General features: G+C 29.2%; 2 protein-coding genes across 5 annotated transcripts; both read right to left on the bottom strand.

Annotated features, from left to right (window-relative positions):
• Positions 1–2,288: 2,288 nt before the first annotated feature.
• On the bottom strand, positions 2,289–12,552 carry Bm4046 (Uncharacterized protein; the record flags this gene model as incomplete). 4 transcript variants are annotated; one of them, XM_043075131.1, is made up of 13 exons in its annotated part: positions 2,289–2,463; positions 4,160–4,286; positions 5,236–5,356; positions 5,505–5,712; positions 5,926–6,077; positions 6,331–6,581; positions 6,985–7,202; positions 7,650–7,839; positions 10,760–10,928; positions 11,025–11,163; positions 11,592–11,704; positions 12,027–12,163; positions 12,444–12,552. In XM_043075131.1, the coding sequence occupies 13 exons, from the start codon at positions 12,550–12,552 to the stop codon at positions 2,289–2,291; spliced, it is 2,109 nt and encodes a 702-aa protein (XP_042931065.1). The 4 variants fall into 4 exon arrangements, with proteins under 4 accessions (XP_042931065.1, XP_042931067.1, XP_042931066.1 ...); XM_043075133.1 differs by lacking the exon at positions 2,289–2,463 and adding an exon at positions 3,634–3,781 and having other exon boundaries at positions 5,505–5,754; XM_043075132.1 differs by lacking the exon at positions 2,289–2,463 and adding an exon at positions 3,634–3,781.
• A 5,131-nt stretch (positions 12,553–17,683) lies between these two features.
• On the bottom strand, positions 17,684–22,849 carry Bm12502 (Uncharacterized protein; the record flags this gene model as incomplete). The annotated part of the gene is made up of 11 exons (XM_043075130.1): positions 17,684–17,848; positions 18,247–18,376; positions 18,882–19,027; positions 19,178–19,252; positions 19,398–19,482; positions 20,396–20,562; positions 20,951–21,091; positions 21,377–21,542; positions 21,662–21,852; positions 22,366–22,530; positions 22,760–22,849. 11 exons carry the CDS (start codon positions 22,847–22,849, stop codon positions 17,684–17,686), a joined length of 1,521 nt encoding a protein of 506 aa, XP_042931064.1.
• Positions 22,850–24,503: the final 1,654 nt, after the last annotated feature.

Raw genomic sequence — 24,503 nt, 5'->3', positions numbered from 1 at the left:
GATGTGTAATAAACTTCTACGTTTGTTATGATACTATTTGATGTGGATCAAAATTCCAATAAAAACGAAACAAAAGTACTAGAAAGTATACTGTTTGTTTAATCGGTTATCCACCTTACATTACTGTTTTTTTTTTTTATATATCCTGAGACAGGAAAAGGTAATTAAAGACAGTTGAAGAAGAAATGTGTTATCAATAAAAAGTATATGTTGTAAGCTTAAATAAAAACTTGATTTGGGAAAAAATGAATTTAAAGATCGTAAAAAAGATTAATGATTAAAGTGGTATTATATTGTAAGTTTATAACTGACAATTGCTGCTTTCATTCCCCTAAAAAGTCGATTAGAGCTAACTGATGTGAAAAGAACATCAAGTCTTATAAGATTGTTTTTCAACAAATACCATACAGGTGAAGTTCGAGGCTTATAAAATTCGATATAGATTGTCTTGGTAAAACATGGGAAGGATAGCATGAAAAGATGATGTTTTTGATATCATTTTTTAATAATATTAGCATTCACATAAGACCAACAACAAATGTTACTGATAATTTGAAACAGTGTTATCAAGAAAACTAGTAAAATCTATATTAAAAACATGAAAAAAAAATTATAAATAAAACTTAAAGATATTTCCTTTAAAGTAAACATATGGATCTTTTTCTTGCTATTATGTTATCGTCAACTATTTAAGGTCAGAAATCAAGAAATTTGTATAGTAATGGAGGCGAATTGTTTGTGCATACATTTTAAGATTTTAGTAGTAAGTTCACGATATTTAGTTTGTTAATTTAACCGTTTATGTTTGTTAGATTTTCTCTAAATTCTAGACTAAGCTACATTATTTGATCAGACTGCTAATGCTCCAATAAAGTATATATAAATTTTATTAAGAAAATTTAAGCAAATCAAATTGAAGATTATTCTTATGCAATGTTTTTATTCCCTTCAAATTTGTTGATTTTAGCTATATATGATTTAATTTTGACTTGTCGCAATTTAGCTCATGAAATAGTAACAATGAATTTTCGGCTAGCAAAATGAGTGCATGTCCAAATTTATTCAACAAAATGAATAATATCCAAACCACTCCGAGAAGAGTGAAAGAATTCCGGAAAGTAGACAAGTCGGATAAGAAAGTGATAGTACTTAAGTGATAGATAAGAGAATGATTAGTCGTCGATTTTTGTAGAACCTTAGAATAGTTAAAGATCTACTTAATAAAGAAATAAAACTAATACAATTTAAGAAATAGAGCACATAATTTGATGATTTATACAAAATATCGACAAATTTCGCGGGAAAAAGACGAATGGCACTTCTTCAGGTGGTTGCTTTGTGCTTTTTTTGTTTTGCTCTGTGTAACGTAGTCGGTTTATTCACTTGACTGATTTTGAAAAATCCCGCGTAACCTTAGATTGCTGTCTTAAGATGACCTTTACTCTTCTACAATATTCGATTTGAATGTGTTGACGCATTTCCTAGTATTTCTTGGAGTACACTCTATCTTGTTTATTTATACTCTTTTATATTCGAACACTTTCCGAATATACAGATATTCCGTTTATTTACTTTTCTTTTTTTTTAAATTTCAACAATGGCAACACTAAAATTAATTAAAATTCAGTTTTTGTAAAAACAATATTTACAGTTTGGAGCAAATGTATAGATTAAAGTGAAATAGAATCATTTCGTCGTATAAACAAAAATCAATAAAGTAGCATCAGTAAAGTGATAATAGATTTAATGCCGTGAATAAGACAAAGTGAACACTAGAAATTAGAAATAAAATAATTTTATTATACAAAAAGGATGATTGCTGGAGTCTTTCCTGTTGAAACATTTATCAAACAGAATTCCGGTAATAAAATTTGAATGATTTATTTCTGTTAATAATTCACTGAGGAGCTGCAAATTTTTTAAAAAAAAAATTCATACTTCCACATATATTAACTTTACGCACGTATTGGTAAATACCTTCCGTTCTTTAGGTATTATTTTTCCTCTTATGTAAAATTTCTAATCCATTAAACCCATAAGTTGGATGAACATTTGTATATCACATCATACCTGTATATCATAGTTAACAGTAAATCTGAAAAAAATGAAATTTTTCTTGTTATATCGAAGAACAATAGATTTCATATGATCAAAAAAAGTTGATGAAAGGAAAGAACAGCTAATAGAGGATCGATTAAATTTTTTCCGAAAACAATCGAAATTAGCATTTTTGCTAATCGATAGCAGAAGAAACAAGCCCATATATGTTCATCCATACTTATGCATAGTCATGCTAATAAAGCAAGTGTTATTATGATAGCGATGATGATAAAAAAGATGAAAAGTGGCGCAAGCAGATAAAAGCAACAGTTGATCCAATTCCATGTTGAATAGGTCGTCTTCCTAACTTCCATCAGGCCAACTCCATCAGCACCAACTTTGTCTGTTCTTCTATTCATTGTCCTTAAATTTCATTTTAGGAATTTCAAGCCTATTTTAAAAGGTTTATAATTTGTTAGAAGAAAAAACGAAAACATGATTTTTCCCAAGATAGCTATTTTGATTACTTATCAGGAAAACTGCTGCCTCAATGGGCACTTCCCGAAGGTATTTGTCACTATAAATAGAAAATGATGAAAACAGTCAAATGCAGAATAAATGAATGGATGGATCAAAGACGAATTAGCTAAGTTCAACAAATATATACCACTAAACTGGTAATGAGAAATATCTTATAGAAAAATCGAGAAATAATTTTTTTTCTTTTGAATCAGCAATGTCAACTGTTAAAATTATTATTTTTATTATTGCAAGAGTTAAGCATTTTATAAGCTGATCGAGAAAATTTCATTTTATCAGATTGTCTTGATGCTTAACTAACTTCTATGTAAACCTAAAAGTGTTGGGTTTGTAATGAAATCGAATTCTTGAAAATTAATACCTGTTCAATTACAGTTCTAAATAACTCATTACAATTCCAAGTTCATAAAGTCAACTAGCATTTGTCTGAAAATGCAATAGTTACCTCACCACAAACTTTATAGGCTCTATTTTTTTTTTTTTTTTTTTTTTTTTTAAAAGTAGTTTTTAAGTCCATGTATCTCAAAGTAATCGAACTACTTGCAAAGACGTGTGGAATAAATTAAAAATCTGGTGAAGGCTACGAATTCTGTTCGATTTATTATTTGTTAGAATTTTCTGAAAATAAATCCCGCTCTAGCTGTAGCAGCAGTGATAAAAGCCAGTAGTTATATAGCTATTACGTCAATACTGTTAAATGTTGTCAGATAGGTTTTAGGAATTCGGTTCTATAGGATCACTAAATCATACTTAACTTGCTCCTTGTTAATAGCATCACACGTCAAATGTTATAATACAATTTTTGTTTTGATTGAAGAAAATTACTGACAAATTAACAACACACTCCAAAGTATATTAAGAATTATTTATTTTGACTTTTAAATCAGTATTGTGAGTTTTTGGTTCTCGAGCAAATCGTTTATAACGCCTATTGGAGAGTTTTTCATATAATTAGAATTACTAGAAAATGACGATTAACAAAACCGCAGGGATCTAATTAAAAAACCCATCATACTTAATTAGAGTTTAAAAACTTGAATTGTCAGAAGAAAGTCAAAGAACGAAAAGAAGTATGAAAAGTACAACAGCAGCGATAATTGAACACAAAATTGGGCAAAAAACGAAACAGAACAACTTCAATACTTTCTTTTTACGCTCAGCCGAACAATCCTTTCTACGATTTACGACTGTTACTGCTATGCTGAAAATTTGTTTATTGACCGTTGCCAAGATTATTTCTAGACATATTCGAAGTCTTGATTTAATTTTTCAATTTTTTAAATTAATTATTCATATCATTACATTTGAATTGGAATTTGAATAAGATTTGAAAGTTTTGTTATAAATATATGTAAATATATGCTGTACATTTATAATTCAAATATATGTAAATATATGTTGTACATTTGAAAGTATATTTTAGTGATATTTCTTAAATTTAATGAAGTTAATAAAATCCAGCAACCTTTTACTAGTTATCATTTAACTGGAATACATTTATCATGATTAATTTAGCAGTGCTTATCAATACTTTTTATTTTTCTCCATTTAACTTTTTAAACAGAAAAAAGAAGTTAACCATGGATCCGTTTTGTATGGATGTGGTGTAAGGCCTTCTTCGAGATTTAATTCCTTAACATCAAGCAATTCATCACGTTCATTGACATCGCGACCAGATTTCATTCCAACCCAAGCTTTTTCTGTACCTATAAATCATCCAGTCATCAATTATTCTATTATAGTAATTATAAAACAATTAAATGTGTAAATAAGAAAAAAGTAATCGTAAAGAATTGTTGTCCACCAGTGAAATGTTCAAAACGAATTGAAAACCATCGCATCCTTCATTCCTATCGATTTTGGTTTTTTTTATTAAAAACAAACAGACAAACGGTTTCGGAAATTTTTTCCCCACTTCTTCATTTTCTTTCTTCAGTTAAATGAAAATATTGCATTGTAGTTGAACAAAAAAACTTAATATATAATCTATTTCATTTTTTTCATACACTTTGTCTAATTTTCTTTACTTATATAAAGGAAAAAAGGAAAGTTTAATAAAAATGTTTTCGTGTCCTTTGCTGCTGAATGTAATCGAATTTAGAAAGTCAGACTGGTTCGATGCTCTTAGCTCATGCAAATTTTGTTTTTTGTATTAAACTAATTAGATTTTCCAACACTGTTGATATTTTTTGCTACAAGTTTTACAAAGCCTTATCATCTTGATTTAAATTAACTCATAGCAATACCATATAATGATTTTTTTTTCGTGTCCTATAATGATTAATTTTTTAAATTGCTAACTTTTTTTTGAAAGCATCAATAAATACCATTTTTACATTAAATGCCTAAAATGAGTAAAATCTCTTGCTAATTCGGCAGCACATCATACTAGCCTAGAAAAACTTTCCACCTGTTGCACAGACTGTGATTTACAAGAGCCATATGTCGCTATACGAATTTTGTCAACCCATATATTCCGATATATGGTAAAATTTTTAAAAACTAAAATTAAAAAATGATTTAAAGATACTACGTCAATAAATAAGGAAATTATTAAAAATTTCAATTACAGCTAGAATTAACTGGCATTAGACAGTCTAAAGGCTTTTTAATTTCATAAAATAGTGAGCAAAGAAAATGACAAGAGAAGATTACGAAGTATTTGTCGAGAAATTGCTGCTGTTGTTGGACTTTCTTCGGACAAATGAATCGTCCCATCTTGTCGTTCTTCCTCCATTTCATCGTCATGTATCAATTGTCCATAGCTTCTCAATGGCTATAAAATCTTCTTTATTCATTATCACAGATTACTAATATCTACTCTATCAGAGTCAAAATACTATACATATCAGATTTTAATAAAATTCTTGTACAAACCATTTACAAGATATGAACACTGTAATATGTAAGTTGAAGTGACCAACCGACTGTAAGCTTTGATCAGTTTCCAGTGCCCGTGGTTGCTCAAAGCTTTTATCTAACTGTTCCTGTGCATCAGTGAAACTTGTAGAAGGATGTAGTTTTTTCTTGCTCATCAGTAATCGTAGTAGAATTGGTGATTTAGATCGTTTCATTTTCGGTGTTTTCAAGTAATTTCTATGTTCTTGATCGTTCTGTCGTTGAGAAGCTCTACTATGAATAGCATATTTTGTGCTTGGAACAGTATCTTCTAATCTTAAATTCTGTCGACGAAGTGACAGTTCGATGAAATGACAGGTAAGCAGAAGAAAATTCTAGTTTCATCACATCGATAATTTTCGATAGTAAGGCAAACATGAGCAGAAAGATAAAAGAAGAGCAAGAAAAGAAGAAAAAGAAAGAATAAAAGAAAACCAAACAACGAACCTCTTGATTACTTGGTTCGTTTGCTTGATTTGCCGTTTTGGTAACTGTTGCTGCTGCGGTGACAAACCATAACTTTTGGAATGTTCCGATCCGCTGGATGTACGTCTAGCAATTTGCCGTTGAACTGCTGATTTTGAATATTGAGAATGTGCCTAAAAATCCTTTAATTTTTTAATTCTGTATCATTTCGGAAAATCCGGAAATTAAAGTGAAACATATTTTTGTGTTTGACAACTGTTTTGTCGTTACTTTCGATATTAACAAAATTCTACAAATTTTGTTGCCATTACCAGAGAATGTTATAGTTCAAGAATTAGTTCAAAAAAGGATTTAATGCTTACCAAATCATAGTATTTCTAGAGTAATTCTAGAGAATCTTGGATGAAAAACATTCAGATTGATTACCTTTTGTTGTGATTCCATGTCGATCGCTGTCGATAGTCGTTTTTTAATCTTCGTTTTTCCCGATTCGGCATCATCTGATGGCTGATGAAGAACAGCTACCGCTTCAGTGCTATATTCCGGTGGTGGAGTACTCCTTACGTATAAATATGCTACTCCATTTTCATCTGATGATAATTCTCGTCCTTTCATAGCTTGATTTTCTAGTGGAATATCATTTATCAATGTCTCATGCGCTTTATAGATTGGTGTCACTGTAAAATGAAGCCAGTGATTCTCTCGATATTTCAGCATAATAAGATAAGAAAAGCTTTTTACTAATCATTATTTCTAAATGCATTATCAGCGTGTATATTTATCTAGTCAGTGTATAGATTAAACGAAATGACTGAATTCGACGTTGGTAAAGCTAATTTATAACTCAATTCAATAGTTAATGGGAGTAAAAAAATATATTGAACGGATAGTCATATTACTAACATTACTTTAGTAATATTTAATAGAAATCTTCATTTGTAGTACTTCTTATCAAATAAAGCTTCTGCAATTCTTTTTATCAGTCAACAAATAAGAATTCGTACAAATAAATAAAGAAAAAGTAGAACGAAAAAATTAGAATAAAAGGTTGAATTAATGGAAAAAATTATTGAAAAATACCAGTATCAAAATTATGAACATTGGCGTACTCCCCAGCCGATAGTTTTCCATTTTTTTGTAAGCTCATCACATATTCTCTATGTGTCATCGTTTCCGGATCATAGAAATATCGCTTAATTACAGGCGAATTCCAATTTTTTAGAGCTGCCGATGTCTTTACACTTATCGATTCTCGATCGACCAATTTGATTGGAATAATCCGTTCATGTGGGACAGCTCTACAATAAATTTTAATTATATTTAGGAATTTTTTGTACACATAATTTATGAAAATCTAGCTTGCTACCTCTCGCATCGACTAAATTATCATACCAGCTTTTTGCCCTAATTGTTTTATGAAGCTCGAAATGGCATCAGAACATTTCAAAGTCAGTGAACTGCACTATCAAGAAGTATTTGAGTATTAAGTAAAATTCAGAAAAAAGGTTATAACGACAATACCAACAATAACTTTTTGAGACAAAAACTATTATGATTAAGCACAGTAATAGCCGGAACAGATGACAGATAGGAAAGTTTAAATCCCTTTCACTTTATTCTCAAGTCTAGTCAAAAAATCTCAAATATGGAATATCAGCTTTTGTTCAGAGATAAGTAAGTAGTAAACAAAAATCAAAACTTTATATTTCTACCTAAAAAAAATTGAAAATAGTAAATTTATACACCTTGTAGATGGTGCAAAAGCTGATGTGTGCTGCATCATTTCTTTATCGAGGAATTCGATATTTTCGTCAGGAATAATTTGTCGCGGATTCAAACGTCTAACTTGTTCAAAGAAACGATCTAATTCACTCATTGACAAATTCCAACTTTGCCTCTCTTTTTGATTTTCTATTTCATCATCTTGTTTGTTCTCTGTAATATTATGAAAAAGAAGCAACAGAAATGTCATTAAGCAAAGAATGTTGTGATAATAATTAAATAATCACTTATTATCATTTAAGAACTGATACTTGAATGCAGGTTACACATTCTATTGATTTCTTTTTCTTATACTAAAATTATGGCAAATTTTTTTGTTGTTCAAAATTATTTTCTTTCTGTTTTCTAATTACACATTTAAAAATTACATGAGAGAATCAACTAAACATATAATGAATTATTTATTTAAATCAGTGTTAACAAACAAAAAAAGAGCAAATAAACGATGAAGAATTGTGAAATGGAAGGGAAATGTACCATATGCTTGTATTATACAATGGATAGGAAAAATATTCCTCAAAAAAAGTACCAGTACCGATAAGAATTGCATTTAGCGATGGAAGAATGTAATAGGCATCACAGCAATAGCATCTCATCAACAATTCTATCATTTTATGAAAAAAGCAAAAGGGCTGTTTCGAACTATTGCAAATTTAAATACTGAAAAAAATAATAGGTTGATAAATAATGAAAAAACCCATCAATGTTGATATATTCGTGCATAACAACTTTGCAACAACATCATAGGTTTTTTGTATGCTAATTGTTTATTGCATACAGTATCAGCTAATTAATTAGTACGAAATAGTAGGAATGATACTTCAACAAATTACTAAATATTTGTTTTAAAATATTGAAAGTTTTTCCAAATATTCACAAGAAATATAACGATTGCTCTATTAAATTAGCATGGAGATTTTTATTGACATCTATATCATCTACATATTTGAAATATGAGACTTAAAATTAATCTAAAAATTTTGAAGACAATGTTATTGAGTGATATATTTGTCCGATTTGTATGCCAAATGAATTCTTATCTATGTTTTGATACAATCGAAACCGTTTACGGATGATCACAGTGCCAATTGCTTGCTTTAACTCTACATGTGTATGTTTATGTGTACAAGTGTGTGTGTGTGTGTGTATGAGCAATAAACCAGTTTATTTTGGCGGCAGAAAGTACACCAAATCATCATCAAATTTCACGCTTGAACAAATTTCAAAAACTTGCATATTTTTCACAAAGTTAAAGGAAATTTTAAATTGCAGCCCAATTTTCTCTTAATTTTTTTATAGTGAAAGTCCATTATTAACCGAACCTTATGATTCGTCTAGGCTGAAAGCTTTCTCTTTCTTAATTTCCTTTCTCTCTCTTTTTTCTACCTTTTCTTTTGTAAAAAACCAATCTGAATGGAAAATAACAAAATCAGTTACAAAAACTGAAATTAAAAAAAAAAAACATGAATTATTTTTTTCTTTCCTTTTTCTCCTGCACACCAATCAATATATTTATCAGAATGATGATGTTTTAGCTATTAATGGGGAATAATTTCGGTATTTAAAACCTAATTTTATTTTTGTTTGTTGATATTTTTCAAAATCTCGAGAAGTTTTTTGAGAATGACCTTCGCAAACGAAACATGAAAGGATCATTTAAAAAGACAGATAGTTTGCTAAGTTTTTATATTTTGTTCTTTGATTTGTTTGTTCATTTGAAAAAGTGTTAAGTTAAAAATAGTAGAACCAGTTAAATAACACTGATACAATATTATGTATTAAAAATTACCTTAAAGAACCGAAGTAAGAATTGGAAGATATGGAAAAAAAGTAAGATTAAACTAAGTTGAATCTAAGTTTAAATTTGATTTTCACAAATTTGTTAAATGAGCCAAATGAAAAATTAAGTAAGAAATGTTTCGCAAGAAAAAGAGAGTGAACGACTTTAATCCTTCTTCAGTGATTAATATGGTATGTATCACAACAGTTTGTCATACCCGGATTAGATACAGGTAAGCATGTTATTATTATTGTTCTATTTTTTAATTGAACTTCTAAAATAATTTAATAGAAAAACTTGAATAAATTGAAAAGATGATGCAATTGATGATGTATTGATTACTTAGCAACTGATTGCATCAGTCATTGCAAAATGCTTTTACATAGTATTGTTGCAACCTTATGAAGGCTTTACAACTAACTTAGCTGACGACAAATAAAAAATTAAAGATTAAAAAATAAGCAGGCAACATGTTTACATAGAATGTGACAGCAACACGATGTAAGTGCATATCATAATTGAGAAAAAAATAAAAAGATTGTTGGAAAGAAAGGAATTTTATTTAAACACCTAAAAACAATGTTGCATTATTTTCTTTAACATATGGCAACTATCTAGGAATTGGAAGATTTTTTAGCAAAACAGCTTATGGAAATTAAGTGCGCAACTCATAAAGCAAGAAGTTTACTATTAATATAAAATGAGTAAGGCAAAATTTTTTTGATTTCACCACCGAAACTTTGTTATATCAAAACTTAAAAGTTTTTAAAAACGTGACAAAAAACTTATTCTCAGTTTATTATTCATTTAATTAAAAATCAATGTACATCTGCGATTTTATATTTATTTGACAACTACAAATTGCTGCTATTAAAGAAAGTGCAGAATTTTTTCCAGAAAAAGTCGAAAATTAAAAAAATGTTTTATACTTTTGTTAGTTAAGATAAAAAATGATAAAAACCAAACTGTTTTTAATATTACTTTGTATAAAGATAACAAATGCAAAAGATGAAAAACCGAATCAGGAGTTGTTTTAGTAAAAAGACAAAGAGAAAAGAATCAAAAACGGTTGTTAACAATTTCAGAAGCGTTTGCAAAAAAAACTTTTTTTTACAAATTAAAAAAATTTGTTACAGCAATACTAAGGAGAATAGTCGAATCTGTGAACTGAGATTTTTTCTTTAATTAAATTAAACACTTCAACTTTTAGTGGCTTATCATCGGTAAAACCAGTTATATTTGATAACATCAGATATAATAGGATAAAAGCAAGAAAGAAACTTTATATCAAACCTTTATTGTGTTTTAGGTAATAATCACTGAAGAAATAAAATTTGTTGTAATTCAAATTAAGATCACGTAATACTAGCTTGATCGATGATGGTAAAGAAGGTTTCTCATCGTTTGATGAAAAGAGTATTATTGTACTCGGTAACATATAAGGTGGAAACAAGTTGATCGCCTGCAACAAAATTAGCTCAAAAATTTCGGTAAAAAAGCTTTATTAAATAATTAATCAGCCAGCTAGCAATTCAACAAGTAAAATTTGATAACTCACTTCCGATATTATTTTTTCATCCTTACTGATAGATGCTTCGTCAAATTTTAAGACAACACATAATGCATTGATATGTATATGTGGACTTTCAACTAAAAAGTCATGTAATGTGCGGGCTGTTGCTTTCATTGGTAGTTCGCTGCAAGATGATAAATTACAATATTAAAAATAGACTGGAGGAGAATAATGAAATAGTTCTAGAATTAAGATAGAGAAAATAACGAATATAGGATAAGAGTTAAGATGGAGATGAATAACGATATGAGAATTGAGTGTTCTTTAATGAAAGTAAGTAGAATTCACTAGATGCCATATTATTGCAGCTGTAGAAGCAAGACAGGTTTCTAGAAAAACTGATCTTTCTTTAGAAATTCCTGTGTTTACAGAAAATGTCTTTGAAGAAAATTTAAATGATTTTTTTGAAAAAGTGAAAACAATAAATGTTATGCAACATATACTTGTAAATAGGATTTGATAAAATGTAATCATTATTGCTGATTTAAACTGTCACTTCTGAAAAAGGTGTATTTCCAGTTACAGTTAATTTCTGCTCCATTAGAAGTTTACCTGTCGATAGTAATTTCTGGCGTATCGATTATTACTGGTCGAAATGACATAGCCGTTGCATTGAAAACATATTTGGTGATTGATTTCATCGGCGTACTATGCCGGTCAAATATCTGAAGCTACCGCAATAATCCAGCACAACTGGATTTTTTTTTACTTCTAATAACAGGAATGCTACCAAAATTACTGTTTATACTACCTGAATATAAAATTTGAGCAACGAATTAATTCCTTCGGATTATTTGCTAAAATATTGCAGTAAAGTTTCATTATCTAATTAAATAAAAGAAGGTATAGATTATTGAGAGCTTGTCCTGGAAAATTTTGTTTGCCTTATTCAGAATCTTTGGAGCGAACAACAAACATTAATAGCATTAGTATCATTATATAAGTGTCAAGAAAAAAACATCAAGTATTTCTTTAAAAAAATCTTACTTCATCAGCAATTTTATATCGAGCGCCATCGAATTTAGCACCGTAAAAATAATTACACATACAATCAATTAGATTTGATTTATTACTCCCAATTGGTCCAACTAATAAGATAACGCGATCAGCACGTTTAATGTTATCTGGAAATTTTGGATGATAACTGAAAAATTTTTTAATGAAAATTCTTGGATGTTCAAGTGACCATGTGCAAATTTAGTTATTTTATTTATCCTTCATTAGCATCCTCCTTCCCGGAATTTTTCTAGCTATGAAAACTTGTTTTATACTAATTTTTGTTATAAACGAGAAACAGAAGGATGGAAATATTTCATCTAGCTCGAGAGGCAAGTTACTATGTTATGAATTCATCCACAAATTTAAGTTGCTCATTTTGTAACTACTTAAGAAAATATTTGCTACCTTTAGAAGCACCAGCGAAAACAGTGCGCACATTACTCACATCAAATTCTTCACCAGCAAACTTGCTGATCTTTTGTTGTGTCGAAATTTCTGCACTAATAACTACCATTGTTCAAGCTTCTGAAAACAGTATTATGGACTAATTAATATTAGTTTTTGTTAACCGGTAAAAAATATCGATTGAAGTAATTAAAAAGGCAAGTCAACAATTCAAATAAATTTTCCTTCGTCTTTTGTATTTATCTCTCATTTCTAAATTCTAAAATAATTTTTAACTTCACCACATTAATGAACCATCCTTTTTTTTGTGCTGAACAATACCGTTATTAATTTACGTGAGCTAAGTGGAAGTATTCCAGATCATGGAGTAAATTATCTTTAATCTTGCATTAGTGATAACAGATGAAAGACAACCTGTTATCGTAAATAGTTTAAATAGCAGCTAGTTAATGGATGATGAAGTAACATGGGAAAAAAATGGTAAAAGAACCTATTATATAGATGCATTTTTCAACTTTTTTATATTTAATTATAACTCAAGATAATTCATTTATCTAACACATGTAATGTCAAATTCTAATAATGAATACCTTCCCATTTCCATAAATCTTTGTTTCGTTTTATTTTTCAACATTCAAAATCAAAATTACTCAACAAAAAACCGGATTTGGTAATTTTATTCAATTAATAATTTGCACGTTTCATAGAACGATAAGTGGTGATAGTCTCAACGAAAAACAACTCGTTCCTCTTAATTTTAACAAAAAATTGAAAAATCGGTTTGAAACTTTTCATTTTTATAGTCTTTATAGTTTTTCACCTTTATTGTGATAGGAAAAAAGAAAGAAATTTCACGAAAAAAGACTTTTAGCACTTAGCTATTTCAGTTACAGATTCTAAATGGTATTTACTGATAGATTTCACAACAACTATTAAAATCGGTATAAAAGGTGCGGGAAAGGATTCTTTTCCAGAAATTTCACCTTCAATTTGGGAGATCATACATGTGAGATGAGAACTGAAAATGACAGTACCATAAGAGAAAATTCATGGAAACCTCGAATATGCTGGATAGTTGAGATATAAAGCACAAGTAAATATGTTTCTTGAATTAAATCGCAATTTAACAACAAATCACATAGAATCACTTGTTATTTTAGAAGAAATTGTGTAAAATAATAATTTAAATTATTTAACCATTAGAACTAAAAGTATCTCTTGAAATAAAGAAAGGTTAAAGACATGAAGTGATAAGTAAAGAACTCCGTGTAATGTTATCGCCATTGGATGATTATGCTGATAGCAATGGCGACAATAAATATGGCAGTAATAATCACTGATAATCGTTACCAGAACGGATATTTCTATTTATCCTCTTTTTCTGTTTTTAATTATTATTTTCAAAAATTACATTATCATTAACTGTGTTTAAGCAGAAAAAAAAATTCAAATAGAAGCCAACGGGAATTCAAAAGGTCAATTTCATGTGTTAATTTACATTTTTGACGAAAGCATTTTCCTTGACCTTTCTTTCCGTAACAATTGATAAACTTAATTTTTTCTTTTTTGCCTTCATTCACACCTCTCTTTCCTTCTCTTTCTTACAATTAAATTAATTATATGATATTATTCGTTAAAATGCTATTAAATTAAACTTTAAAAATGATGAAAACACTTTATATTAAAAAAAAAAAAAATAGATGGATGGATGGATGGAATGAATGAATGGTTGGATGGATGAAATGAACCGAGTGAAATATGCCATAAACGATTTACGGGTACGAGGGAAAAATATGATCAACGGAAAGAGAATTAAAAGTGATTGCAATATGAGAGGGAAGGAGAGAGGAAGAGAGAAGAGAGAAAATGCTCTCTCAGGAAATTGATACTGCATCCTTGAATTATCAATTGAACAACAGCAATTCGAACTAATTGACTGTGTAAATAACATTTTTGGTTTGCTTATTTTTTAAACAAAATTTTTAACCCATTTTGTTTTTTATGAAACCAAATATTATTACAAATCCGATTGAAATATTCGATTCAAAAAGGTAAATAGCAAGAAAGAAATATTAGCATTAGATAATTCAAGTAGTAAATTTCAAAGCAAAAAATAGTGGAAAATTTATGAAAATGGAAAATCAATCGACATAAAACGGTATAAGAGAGAATGGAGAGGAGAGCATAAGGGAAGTGAAGAAGTGTTAATTATTCAAAACGATGTAATTTAAAAATGTAGGACTGTTTTCCTTTTTTTAGATTTTATAAAAACGATGAAAATAATGAATGGATTTCGGATGTGATAGTAACATCGAATGTCATTTGATTTGGTTCACTAACACATTGTTGTTGTACGAGGTGTAGTAATATTTTGCAATCATTGCACTTACTAATAAAAAACAATATTTGAAAATTAAGTGTTTTCTTCTTCCATTTCACTTTTCAGTTGGAAATTTTGAAAATCAGTTAATAACTGAAATAAGGATTAGTAAAAAAGGCGTTAAACCACTTTTTTCTCTCTCGATCATGATGCGTCCTTATATTTTTAAGCTTCCTTTTTATCCCTAATAATATTCTGACTCTTCCAGAAAACCTCGGAGAATTTCTGGAAGAATGAAATTACAGATGTAGCTGTTTTGTTATTTTTATTGATATTAATTTTGATCTGTAACAATTGTAAATAAATTAAAGAGAACATTGTTTCCTTTATAAAAGATTATTTAATGTCTTTGATCTAATTTACTAAATGTACTGCATCTAACGCTACTCTATAGTATCTTTTATGGCAAACGTCGCTTTATCATTCACTATAATTTATAATTTAATTAAAAATTTTATATGATTCGCCGCAGAGCAACATAAATGTTGGGAAGATAAAACAACAAGAGTGAGAATCAACAATTAAACGAGAAGCATTCCGGAATGATCCCTCTAAGTTTTTCATGGAAACCAAGAAAATTGTTTAAAAGGAAGGTATGCTGCGTGACATTCTACAATAACGAGTCAATAACATTAAAAAGTGAATTAATTGATTTAATTAAATTATTTAATCATGATATATCATTTTATATTTTAGTTTGTCGATTCACTTCAAAAAGTTGAAGACTTTGTTATTTAGACATCCAATACGTTTAAAATGAAAAGAATTAAAAAACGAAAGCATAAGCTATATGAATCATTAAATTAAGAAAGGCCTGAAAGTATCCGAATTGTAAACAAAAAGTGATAAGTTTCTCTAGCATAATCTAAATAAGTAAACATACAAGGGTAATCATATTGACGAAAATTCTTAAAATAATTTCATCAACAACCTAGCCGGTTTGCCAATGTTATTGCTGTTTTCATAGGTTAATGAATAAACAATGAGACAGGTTTCATTTGGAAGCATCTCATATTATTTAAATTTATCTATGTAAAATTTCTCGTTTCCTTTAAAACAAATCATACTGCTGAATTATTATTCGGAAAATAAAGATTAATTTAGATGAACGATAATAATTTATTTTAATCGCTTGCACAGGGAAATAAGAAGTGTTTTTCTTTAATTACTGAAATTTTTATTTCTAAAAATATGTACTCTTTAAAACAAACAGTAGATATTTACAAGGATGTAAAAATATCGTTTACAATTACCTTCTTAACATACTCCATTCATTGTAAGGAATCAATTAAACTGCTGTTGATGGCAACGATAATAATGAATGATAATGATAATGAGGTTTGATGGAACATTTTCAAGAAAAGTTCCCAAAGATCTTAACTTTGCCATAGTCATTTTACTCTTCCTTCCATTCATTCCGTTTCAATTATTGAAAATCATGGCGTTTAACTGCCTAAAACTCGCTTTTTGTTTCCAGAAGTATCTTCATTTAAAAATGTTTCAAATTATCTTCATCATATTCGTTTATCGGAATGCATTTTTATAAAATAGGTAGAAAAATCTAAATCATATCTTTTTTTTTTTTTTTTTATTTACTCAAATGTAAACACCATAACAGAGAGCGAGAGTAAAAACTGGAAGAGAAATTTTTGTTTTTATTAAAATTTCATTCGCTGAATATAAGATTTTAATCTAACGGATAATTCAGCTAGGTAAGCGAATGAGGAGAAGTTGAAGAAAGATTAAAAATTGGAATACTGAATTTTGTGCTTTAAGAAATCTGATATAATTTATTACATATCAACAATTTTCCTTAAAATGAATGTTTATTGAAAGAAAAAAGGAAACAAAGTCTTTTCCAGTTCGATTTCATTCTTCTTTCATAGTTATCCAACTAATTCAACTTTATGTTGACAATCTGAATGGAGGTAATATTAAAAAATCAATAAATAATTTCCAGTATTTGACCTTATCAGTTCGTTTACAAGCATTCTATTGCTGCCAATCACATAAAAATTGGCGACGGCGACGGCGACAGCGACGACAACAAAAATTAATGCAAAAGCAAAGATAAAAACAAAAGCGATGCAAAAAGTACACTTTTTGCTGAAAAACCGTTTATATCGATAAGAATAATTATGATAGCAATGGTATTGATGTATAATAAGCTCAAATTGAATACTCGAATTGAATATGAGATTACTCGAAGATGACATATGGCTAAAGAATAATGACTAAAGTTTCAGTGATACGAAACTAAAGCAAGGTGTTGTTGGTATGCAGCGTCGAATAGTCTTAGAAAATACTGTAGAAATGTCCAATGATAAAAAATTAGAACATCGTATAAGTTTAAAGCTCAATTATAACATATTCAGCCTTAAATATTTTCAAACTTTTTTCTAAAATATTTATTTTTGGTATTAGCTAATTAATAAACTATATTCTGTTTATCGCATATAATTTTTTTCTTGTCATGTCAAAAAGATTATATGAGGTACATAATTAATAAAAAAATTCTAGTTTATTCACTTTCCCTCTTCCTTTTCCACTAATATATAGATGCAAGAATTATTGCAGCAGGAGAATGGTAATGTTTGTTACAGATTGACAAGTAATTGACAAATAAAAACACACCTTTATTTACAATTATAAAATATTTGCATCCTTCATAATCTTCGTATGATGTGGACAAATATTTCATGATAGTGTAAGACAAAGATTTACTGTTGAATTTCAAGAGGAAAATGGGTTATAGTTTATTCGAAGTCTATTCGAAGTTTTTAGATAACAAAAAGTAATCATGATGATAAAATGATTTTTCTATTGTCTAATTCACTTTTATTTTCAAAAGGGAAAAAAGTCATCCGATGTTTCGTTTGGTTAGTAGAAAAGATCCGCCAGTGAAATTGGCATCATCCAACAATCTTTCCATTTGTTTCGATGATTCCGTGGTGTAATATATCCAGTAAAAGCAATTAAAACATATGAATGATAGAGGAAAAATGAACTGACAAAGTTTATCTATCTGAAAATGTGAATTCCACTTTCTTCTGATCAATACCACGAATTGAATCATAAGAATCAAAAATTTTTTAGCTTCTCTACTAACGTTAATGATGAGATTTCATTAGAAGATAAATGTGTTGCGCGAAAAGTTCTAAAAGTAAAATTAGTACAAAGAAGATAGTTCTTCATTACTCACTCTGTTCTTTTATACATATGCCTAATTTCAGCCTTAACCTATGGCTCTGCAAAACGTCGCAAAATACAGGACTAATAGACCAATAAGGTAACAGACATTGATATTCGAAAGAGATAGCTATCTTCTGCATAATCTAGTCCTAGTTTGTTTGCCATAATTGTAAATGTAAGCAAAATGAATTAAATAAAATGAAATCTCATTTGAAATGAAAGATTAAAAACCTTTTCAGCCGTCCATTTAAACTTTGATTTATTCTTATCACTCAACAAATCGCGATAGCAAAGCTTCTCCAGCTTATGAACTTCGCTTGCATTCATTCTTACTTTGTATGCTTCCGATGATACCTTATGTCTGTAACATTTTGATTTTGATTTGTTATCGCCAAATATTCTGTCTGCAGTATTTTGATTTCAATTTGCTATCGTCAAATATTCTATCTTTTCATATAGCTAATTTTTTGAAACAGTCATTTAGTTTGCGAGCACCTCAGCAATTCATTTTTATAAATATTAAAGTGGTAGGATAAGTTTCTGTAATTAGTTATCATTGATCAATACTAGTTTTAAAGTTAAGTTGCTGACTCATCCTTAATTCCTGACCTCTCAACTAGCTTTATTACAAAACACATTTCCTCTTATTCTCTTAGCTTAATTGGGAAATATTCAGAAAATAAAATGCAATAAAGGCCGTATGAGTTATATTTTGAATCGCTTTAAATCAGGAAAACAGTTCCGAAAAGTAAAAAAAAAAATCAAGTTGGCAAACTGATTATTGTTTGGAATGCATCCATTCCGATCTTGCAGCGATGTGGTATGTCATGGTCGAAAGGTAAATATTATCTAAATTCCTAACTTGCCTTTTTCGGGCTTTTGTTTGACAGTTGCATTTGATACAGCTTTTTCTTTTCTCGACCTTGTCAAACGTTTCGTCTTTGCCATCGTTCGCCATTTTATCTACATGTCCAGCAATGGCTAATTCAACCAGTGAAAAAAATATAAAACCCTGAAAACAGTTTAGACTACTTTTCCGTAATTTTCCATAATGGCTGTTTCCAAATTCAATTTCTAATCAGGATTCGGAATCAAATGAATTTAAAATATTGATATATAAAAATTTTCCTGGTAAAAATAATTAAAGTCTTTCAGTGCTTACCATGGATGCAAATATCCAAACATCCACTGCCTTCACATAGGAAACCTTAGGTAAACTTCGAGCCACATTGCCATACTAAAACACAATTCTCTTTCATCTAGAGATTGCAATTAACGAAAAAGAAGTAGGACGAATTTAGTTCCAATTTACTTTTTTATTCCAACGGCCACACTCTTAATTAAAGTAAATTCGAATACCATTATGTTTGAAATAAAAAGACCTGAAATGTAAGCGCCATCAGTGAAGATACACCGAGGGTTATTCGACCTGGCAAACACTTTGGATCCAGCCAGAATGCTATCCAGCTTAAAAAATAAAACATTTTTTCATCTATTTGGTTTCTTCCTATGAAATTCAGTTTAATTTTCGAATCAAGATAACAGAATAAATTTTCTGTCTTTCTTGGGGTTCGAAACAGACGAAAAGCAGTAAAAATTAATGGAACAAATATGACAGTTTGTTGATTCAAGGAATTTGAGAGATTTAAATGAATAAATCTGAATAGTGAAAAGTTTTCACTTCTTTAAAATTCTGTAAATATTTTTGAAATGAATTTTTTTTTTCATTTCTACTAGTATTTTTTGATTTTGTGAGCAACAAAATGATTTAATTCCCATAATTCATGAAAATTAAGAACCGAAGTTGAAGTTTGTTCAATTCAAATTTTTAAATCATGCAAACTTTTTTGATCAATTTGGACCGAGTTAGACATTTCGTGCAACAATTTTAGATCGAGATGTACGGTGTCTCTATTATTCTGCAACGTATCTAATTTTATGGTGCGAAGAAAAGATTTTTTCTTTTGAATGAAAAAAATTTTCCTTCAGACAATTAAATTTGATTTCTTCTTACTTTTAAATGAAATTTTAGCAATCAACGAAAATTTTGTTAAAAAGTGTCAGCTAATGGATATGGAAATCAATGAAAACTCTACTAATGCAGGAAAGAGCGTAAATTTTGAATTTATTTCCTGATTTTCTTCTTTTTTGGTAAATAAATGACCGAAAATTGACTTTTAGTAAAAGTTTGAAGAATTTTTTAAAAATTCATTCGAAACCGTTCATTAATGCATCAAACATCACACGAATTTTCGTTGAAAAAAGGAAGGAAATCATAATTGAAATTCAATGAATTTCCTAAAGTCAAAAGAGCTGACAATTTTTGATTACTGCATTTTTTGAATTAAACAAATATCAAGCTGGATTTCGACAAATATACCTAATGAAAACAGATGCATACGTAGGCATGTATAGCTGCAAAATGTAATAACCGTAAGTTCTACGAAAGTAAAAAGTTGCTTTCAGTTGATCCCACTGTCCTGCAGGATAATAAAATTGTTGTTTCTGCCATGTATAGCGTGTTAGTTCAAAATCTGGTAATTTCCCCTGCAAACAGAGTACTAAGCTTTTTTTAATAGCTTCACTAATTATAATAAAGAGGCAGAAAGAGAAGCGATATCTTAAAGTTCTGTGATAATATTACTCTCACTAATTGTCTGTATGAATTGAAGAAAAAGGCAATGTAAGCCGACGAACTGATTTTATCGGCTTACATTTACAATAAATACAACCAAGAAAAGGACCGAGTGCTAAATCACCTGAGAATTCTGACAATGTATATGAATTGATAACAATTAATATAAACAATATTACTATAATATTATTAATGTATGATCCCTTGAAGCTTGGTAGATTAGTTTCTCTGGAATTAAAATCAAAGGAAAAACTTTAGTCAAATCCCAATGTACAATACTTGAAATAATCAACGAAAAACCTGCAAATCTAGAATAACAGCTGTTTCGAACCAGTCCAGTCGTACACGATCAACATTAAAGGAATAAGATTCGAAGGTCATAGTACATCGCTGTACATCCATCGGGAATGATGACATATCCAACTCACATGGTGCTTCTACCTAATTTTTCGCCAAATATTTGCAATGAACTGATTTAAAAATCATTTCTTGTTATCAAGTGATAAGTGAAAAAGTTAGACATTTTTTGGAAACTTTTCTTATTTTTAAAATTTTATCCTTTGTCGCATCCTTTTTCAGTAATTTTTATAAACACAAACGGACTGTATTCTCAATAATTAGCTCTCGCACTGGATGCAGTTGAATATCACATATGTAATTGAAAATATATCATAATATTTGCATAAAAATTTTGCATAAAACAATGAAGGACTAGTAAATTGATACCTTCACCCGATAATTGGCCCAAATTGTACCATTAGGATAAATCATAAGAAATATATTTGGGGTTGGACTACTATGTATTGAGGTAGATTTACTATTCTGAAAACATACGTTTGGCAACCAAATATCATCAATGGTACGGTAGCTGAGCGTTAAATTAGCCAAGCATCTACAATATCTATTATTACAAAACGAAAAAGAAAAAAGAACTACCAATACTATCATACTTCATTTCTATCCGTATGAGATTATTTAAGAAATTCCAATTAATTAATAAAAATAATCTACCTGGTGACATTTTCGAATGCCAGTCCAGGATCAAGCCAAATTTGGCTAAAAAACACATCTGCAGTAAAACTAGCAGTCATTTCGGATATACTAGAAATAGCCTGAACCATTAGATCAACCTTCACATTAACACCATCCGCCATTGGTACCGTTTTACGATCATACGAAAGCATCAGATGTTCCAATACCGACTTGAAATGAATTTTACTCTATTAATATATGATTTTACTAAAGTTGAATGAAAGAATAATAATAAGCTAAACAAAAAAATTTATTAATTACCATTCTTATTTCACGAATTAAAAGATGTTGATCATATCAGTTTTTCCTCCTCGTTTATTTCTTTCATGTTCTATTCTCTAACGTCAACCACCATTTATCTATTTCACCATTTTCATTCTTCCTTTATTTTTTTTCTATAGTTTAGCCAAGATTATCCGATTATTCAGTGTTGAACATTTGTCCAACAATAACATAACTTCATTATTTAGAATTTTCATGATATTCGAGGAAGTTTCACGAAATTCACCACTTTGGTTTTTGTAATAGATCATAGAAAAATTGCAATTTATCTTCCAAATTTTGCAGATGAATTGCATCTATCTATTTTTTAGTACCTTTCTGACTTCTATTATAAACATAAATGCTTGACATGCAAAATATCAACAGATAGCTCATAGTTCAAGAATCTTAAAATGTTTTACTTTAGCCAATTTATCGTTATTATTTGTTTCGCAGTGCTGTTCTGTCACTTGTTTCAATTGATGTGTCTTTGATAGTCTTAGTAATTTCGATGGTATTTCTATACTGTTAACTCCTTGCGATCGTGCCGTTACTTCTTCACGTTTTTGGCGAACTTTTATCATGACCTTAAGTACCATAAATGCATTATAAATGTTCACTTGTTTCAACTGAATATACTATAAATAGGCTAACCAAACTTTGATTATGATATATATTAAAAATTATGATATATATATTATCGTGTCTTTATTGCTTTTACTGTATCACCTTTTATCGCCTTAACATTAATGAAATATGCGGTATAACTACTTATCGTAATAAACGACAAAGGAATAGCGAATAAATAACAACTACCTGCTCATATTCGTGTTCCGTGAGGTAGTGCGCATTTATACACGTAATACAATGATGCGTCAGTGCCAAGAGAGTGACACAGAAATTCATTTACACTGCTACGAGATGTTAATTGTAATAATGAGACTGATGATAAGTCGTCAGTATTGAAGATAAGAATAGAGTATTGACTGTAAAGACTATAAAGAGTGTTTGCTATTCGTGAAAACGGCAATGGCGGTAAACGCTAATGTAAAGAAAAGCAACAGAGGAAGGAAAAATGTTCAGCGAATTTCATTATACTTTTTTCCTCTTTAGACGTTTCATGGTAAGTCTTAGTAGGAGTGGCTTAGCCCATTTGTACTTCGCTATTCGCCACTGATCGACAAAGTCGATGCTTTTTAGTATTTTGGCCAAGGATAAGCTTATTATTTATTACTCATTTCTTTGAGAAATCGAAGAAATTCGTTGTTGAGAGCAGAAACTTTGAAATTGAAATTAGATTTTTAGATAGCAAGTAGTTTTTTATTTAAATGGCTCTGATAAGGGACATGACATTTGCTAAATAGAGTCAATATAGTTAAGTGTCAGTGTTGGTGTAAGGTAGCATGAGGCATATTCGTTACGTTACGAGTACATCAATAAAGTCATATAGCATAATTAACACTATAATTTCAACTTTTTTCTTTTTCATGTATTTAATCACTTACTCCGTGTCCATGTGATAAATCAAGGAAATGAAGACAGTGCTATATTTATAGTCAAGATAAACATGGTAAAATTTGCCTTTTTCCTTTATCAACTCATACTGAAATGATACAGCGAAATTACTGCTATAGTTTTATCAACTTTAGCAGTAATTCAAACAATAATGAATTATTTGGATGAAAATTACAGAAGGCAGAATTCCATCCCTTGTTGAAATTAGTTTAATTGGATTTTAAAAATGAATCAAAATTCATGACATGTCATTTTTCTCGTTTTCTTTCAAGTGCTTTATATAATCATGGTTAAATCTTCCCACATCTCTCTTCAAATGCACAGAGAATCAAATTAGTTTTAGGATAATATAGTTCAGCTTTTTCTCTCATTAGTCGAACAAATTAATATACAGTAATTTGAATGAATCCGTCAAATGAATAAATAGAGTGATTCGCTCATCAGATAAGTTAAATTTGTTAATTGAAGAATCATGATAGGCTCATCCAGAAGAAATCTTACCTTTTGGAATAGTTACAGCCATAACTTTCTTTTCAGTTACTTTTTTACAGACCCCAAATTGAAATGGCAGTGCTTTACTAACTTCAAATTTTTATTAGTTTTTTCTTCTTTTATTATAGTAATTTATGAAATAAGGGTGGACGAAATATAGCTGCTAAGACTATTTTATACGTTCTCTCAATTTGAAGTGCTGCAGAGTTTTGTAAAGTGTTGAAATGATATTCGGTGATTGAAATATTTTTCAATACATGGTTTCTCGAGATTAAGTTCTACATCAAAGCTAACATCGTTGCATTTATTTTTCTTATAGATGACATCTGAAACATGTAAATAGAGCAGCGTAGGATAACCTTAAGATGGTATTGCTCGACATCTTACTATGTTAATGCATCATTAAAATCAAAGCATAGTCGTGCACAGATTTGAAGTTTACATTCCAAGTATGAGATAGCAATCTGATCATCATATAAGGAGAAATGGGACAGAGAGAATGCAATTAGGTGAATTAGAATAGTATAGACTGAATAATATTTTAAGAATAAAT

This window comes from Brugia malayi, assembly GCF_000002995.4.
Source record: "Brugia malayi strain FR3 genome assembly, contig: Bm_v4_ChrX_scaffold_001, whole genome shotgun sequence".
Taxonomy (NCBI): domain Eukaryota; kingdom Metazoa; phylum Nematoda; class Chromadorea; order Rhabditida; family Onchocercidae; genus Brugia; species Brugia malayi.
The sequence above is the reverse complement of the archived record's forward strand: the minus strand, read 5'-3'. Positions and strand labels throughout refer to the sequence as shown.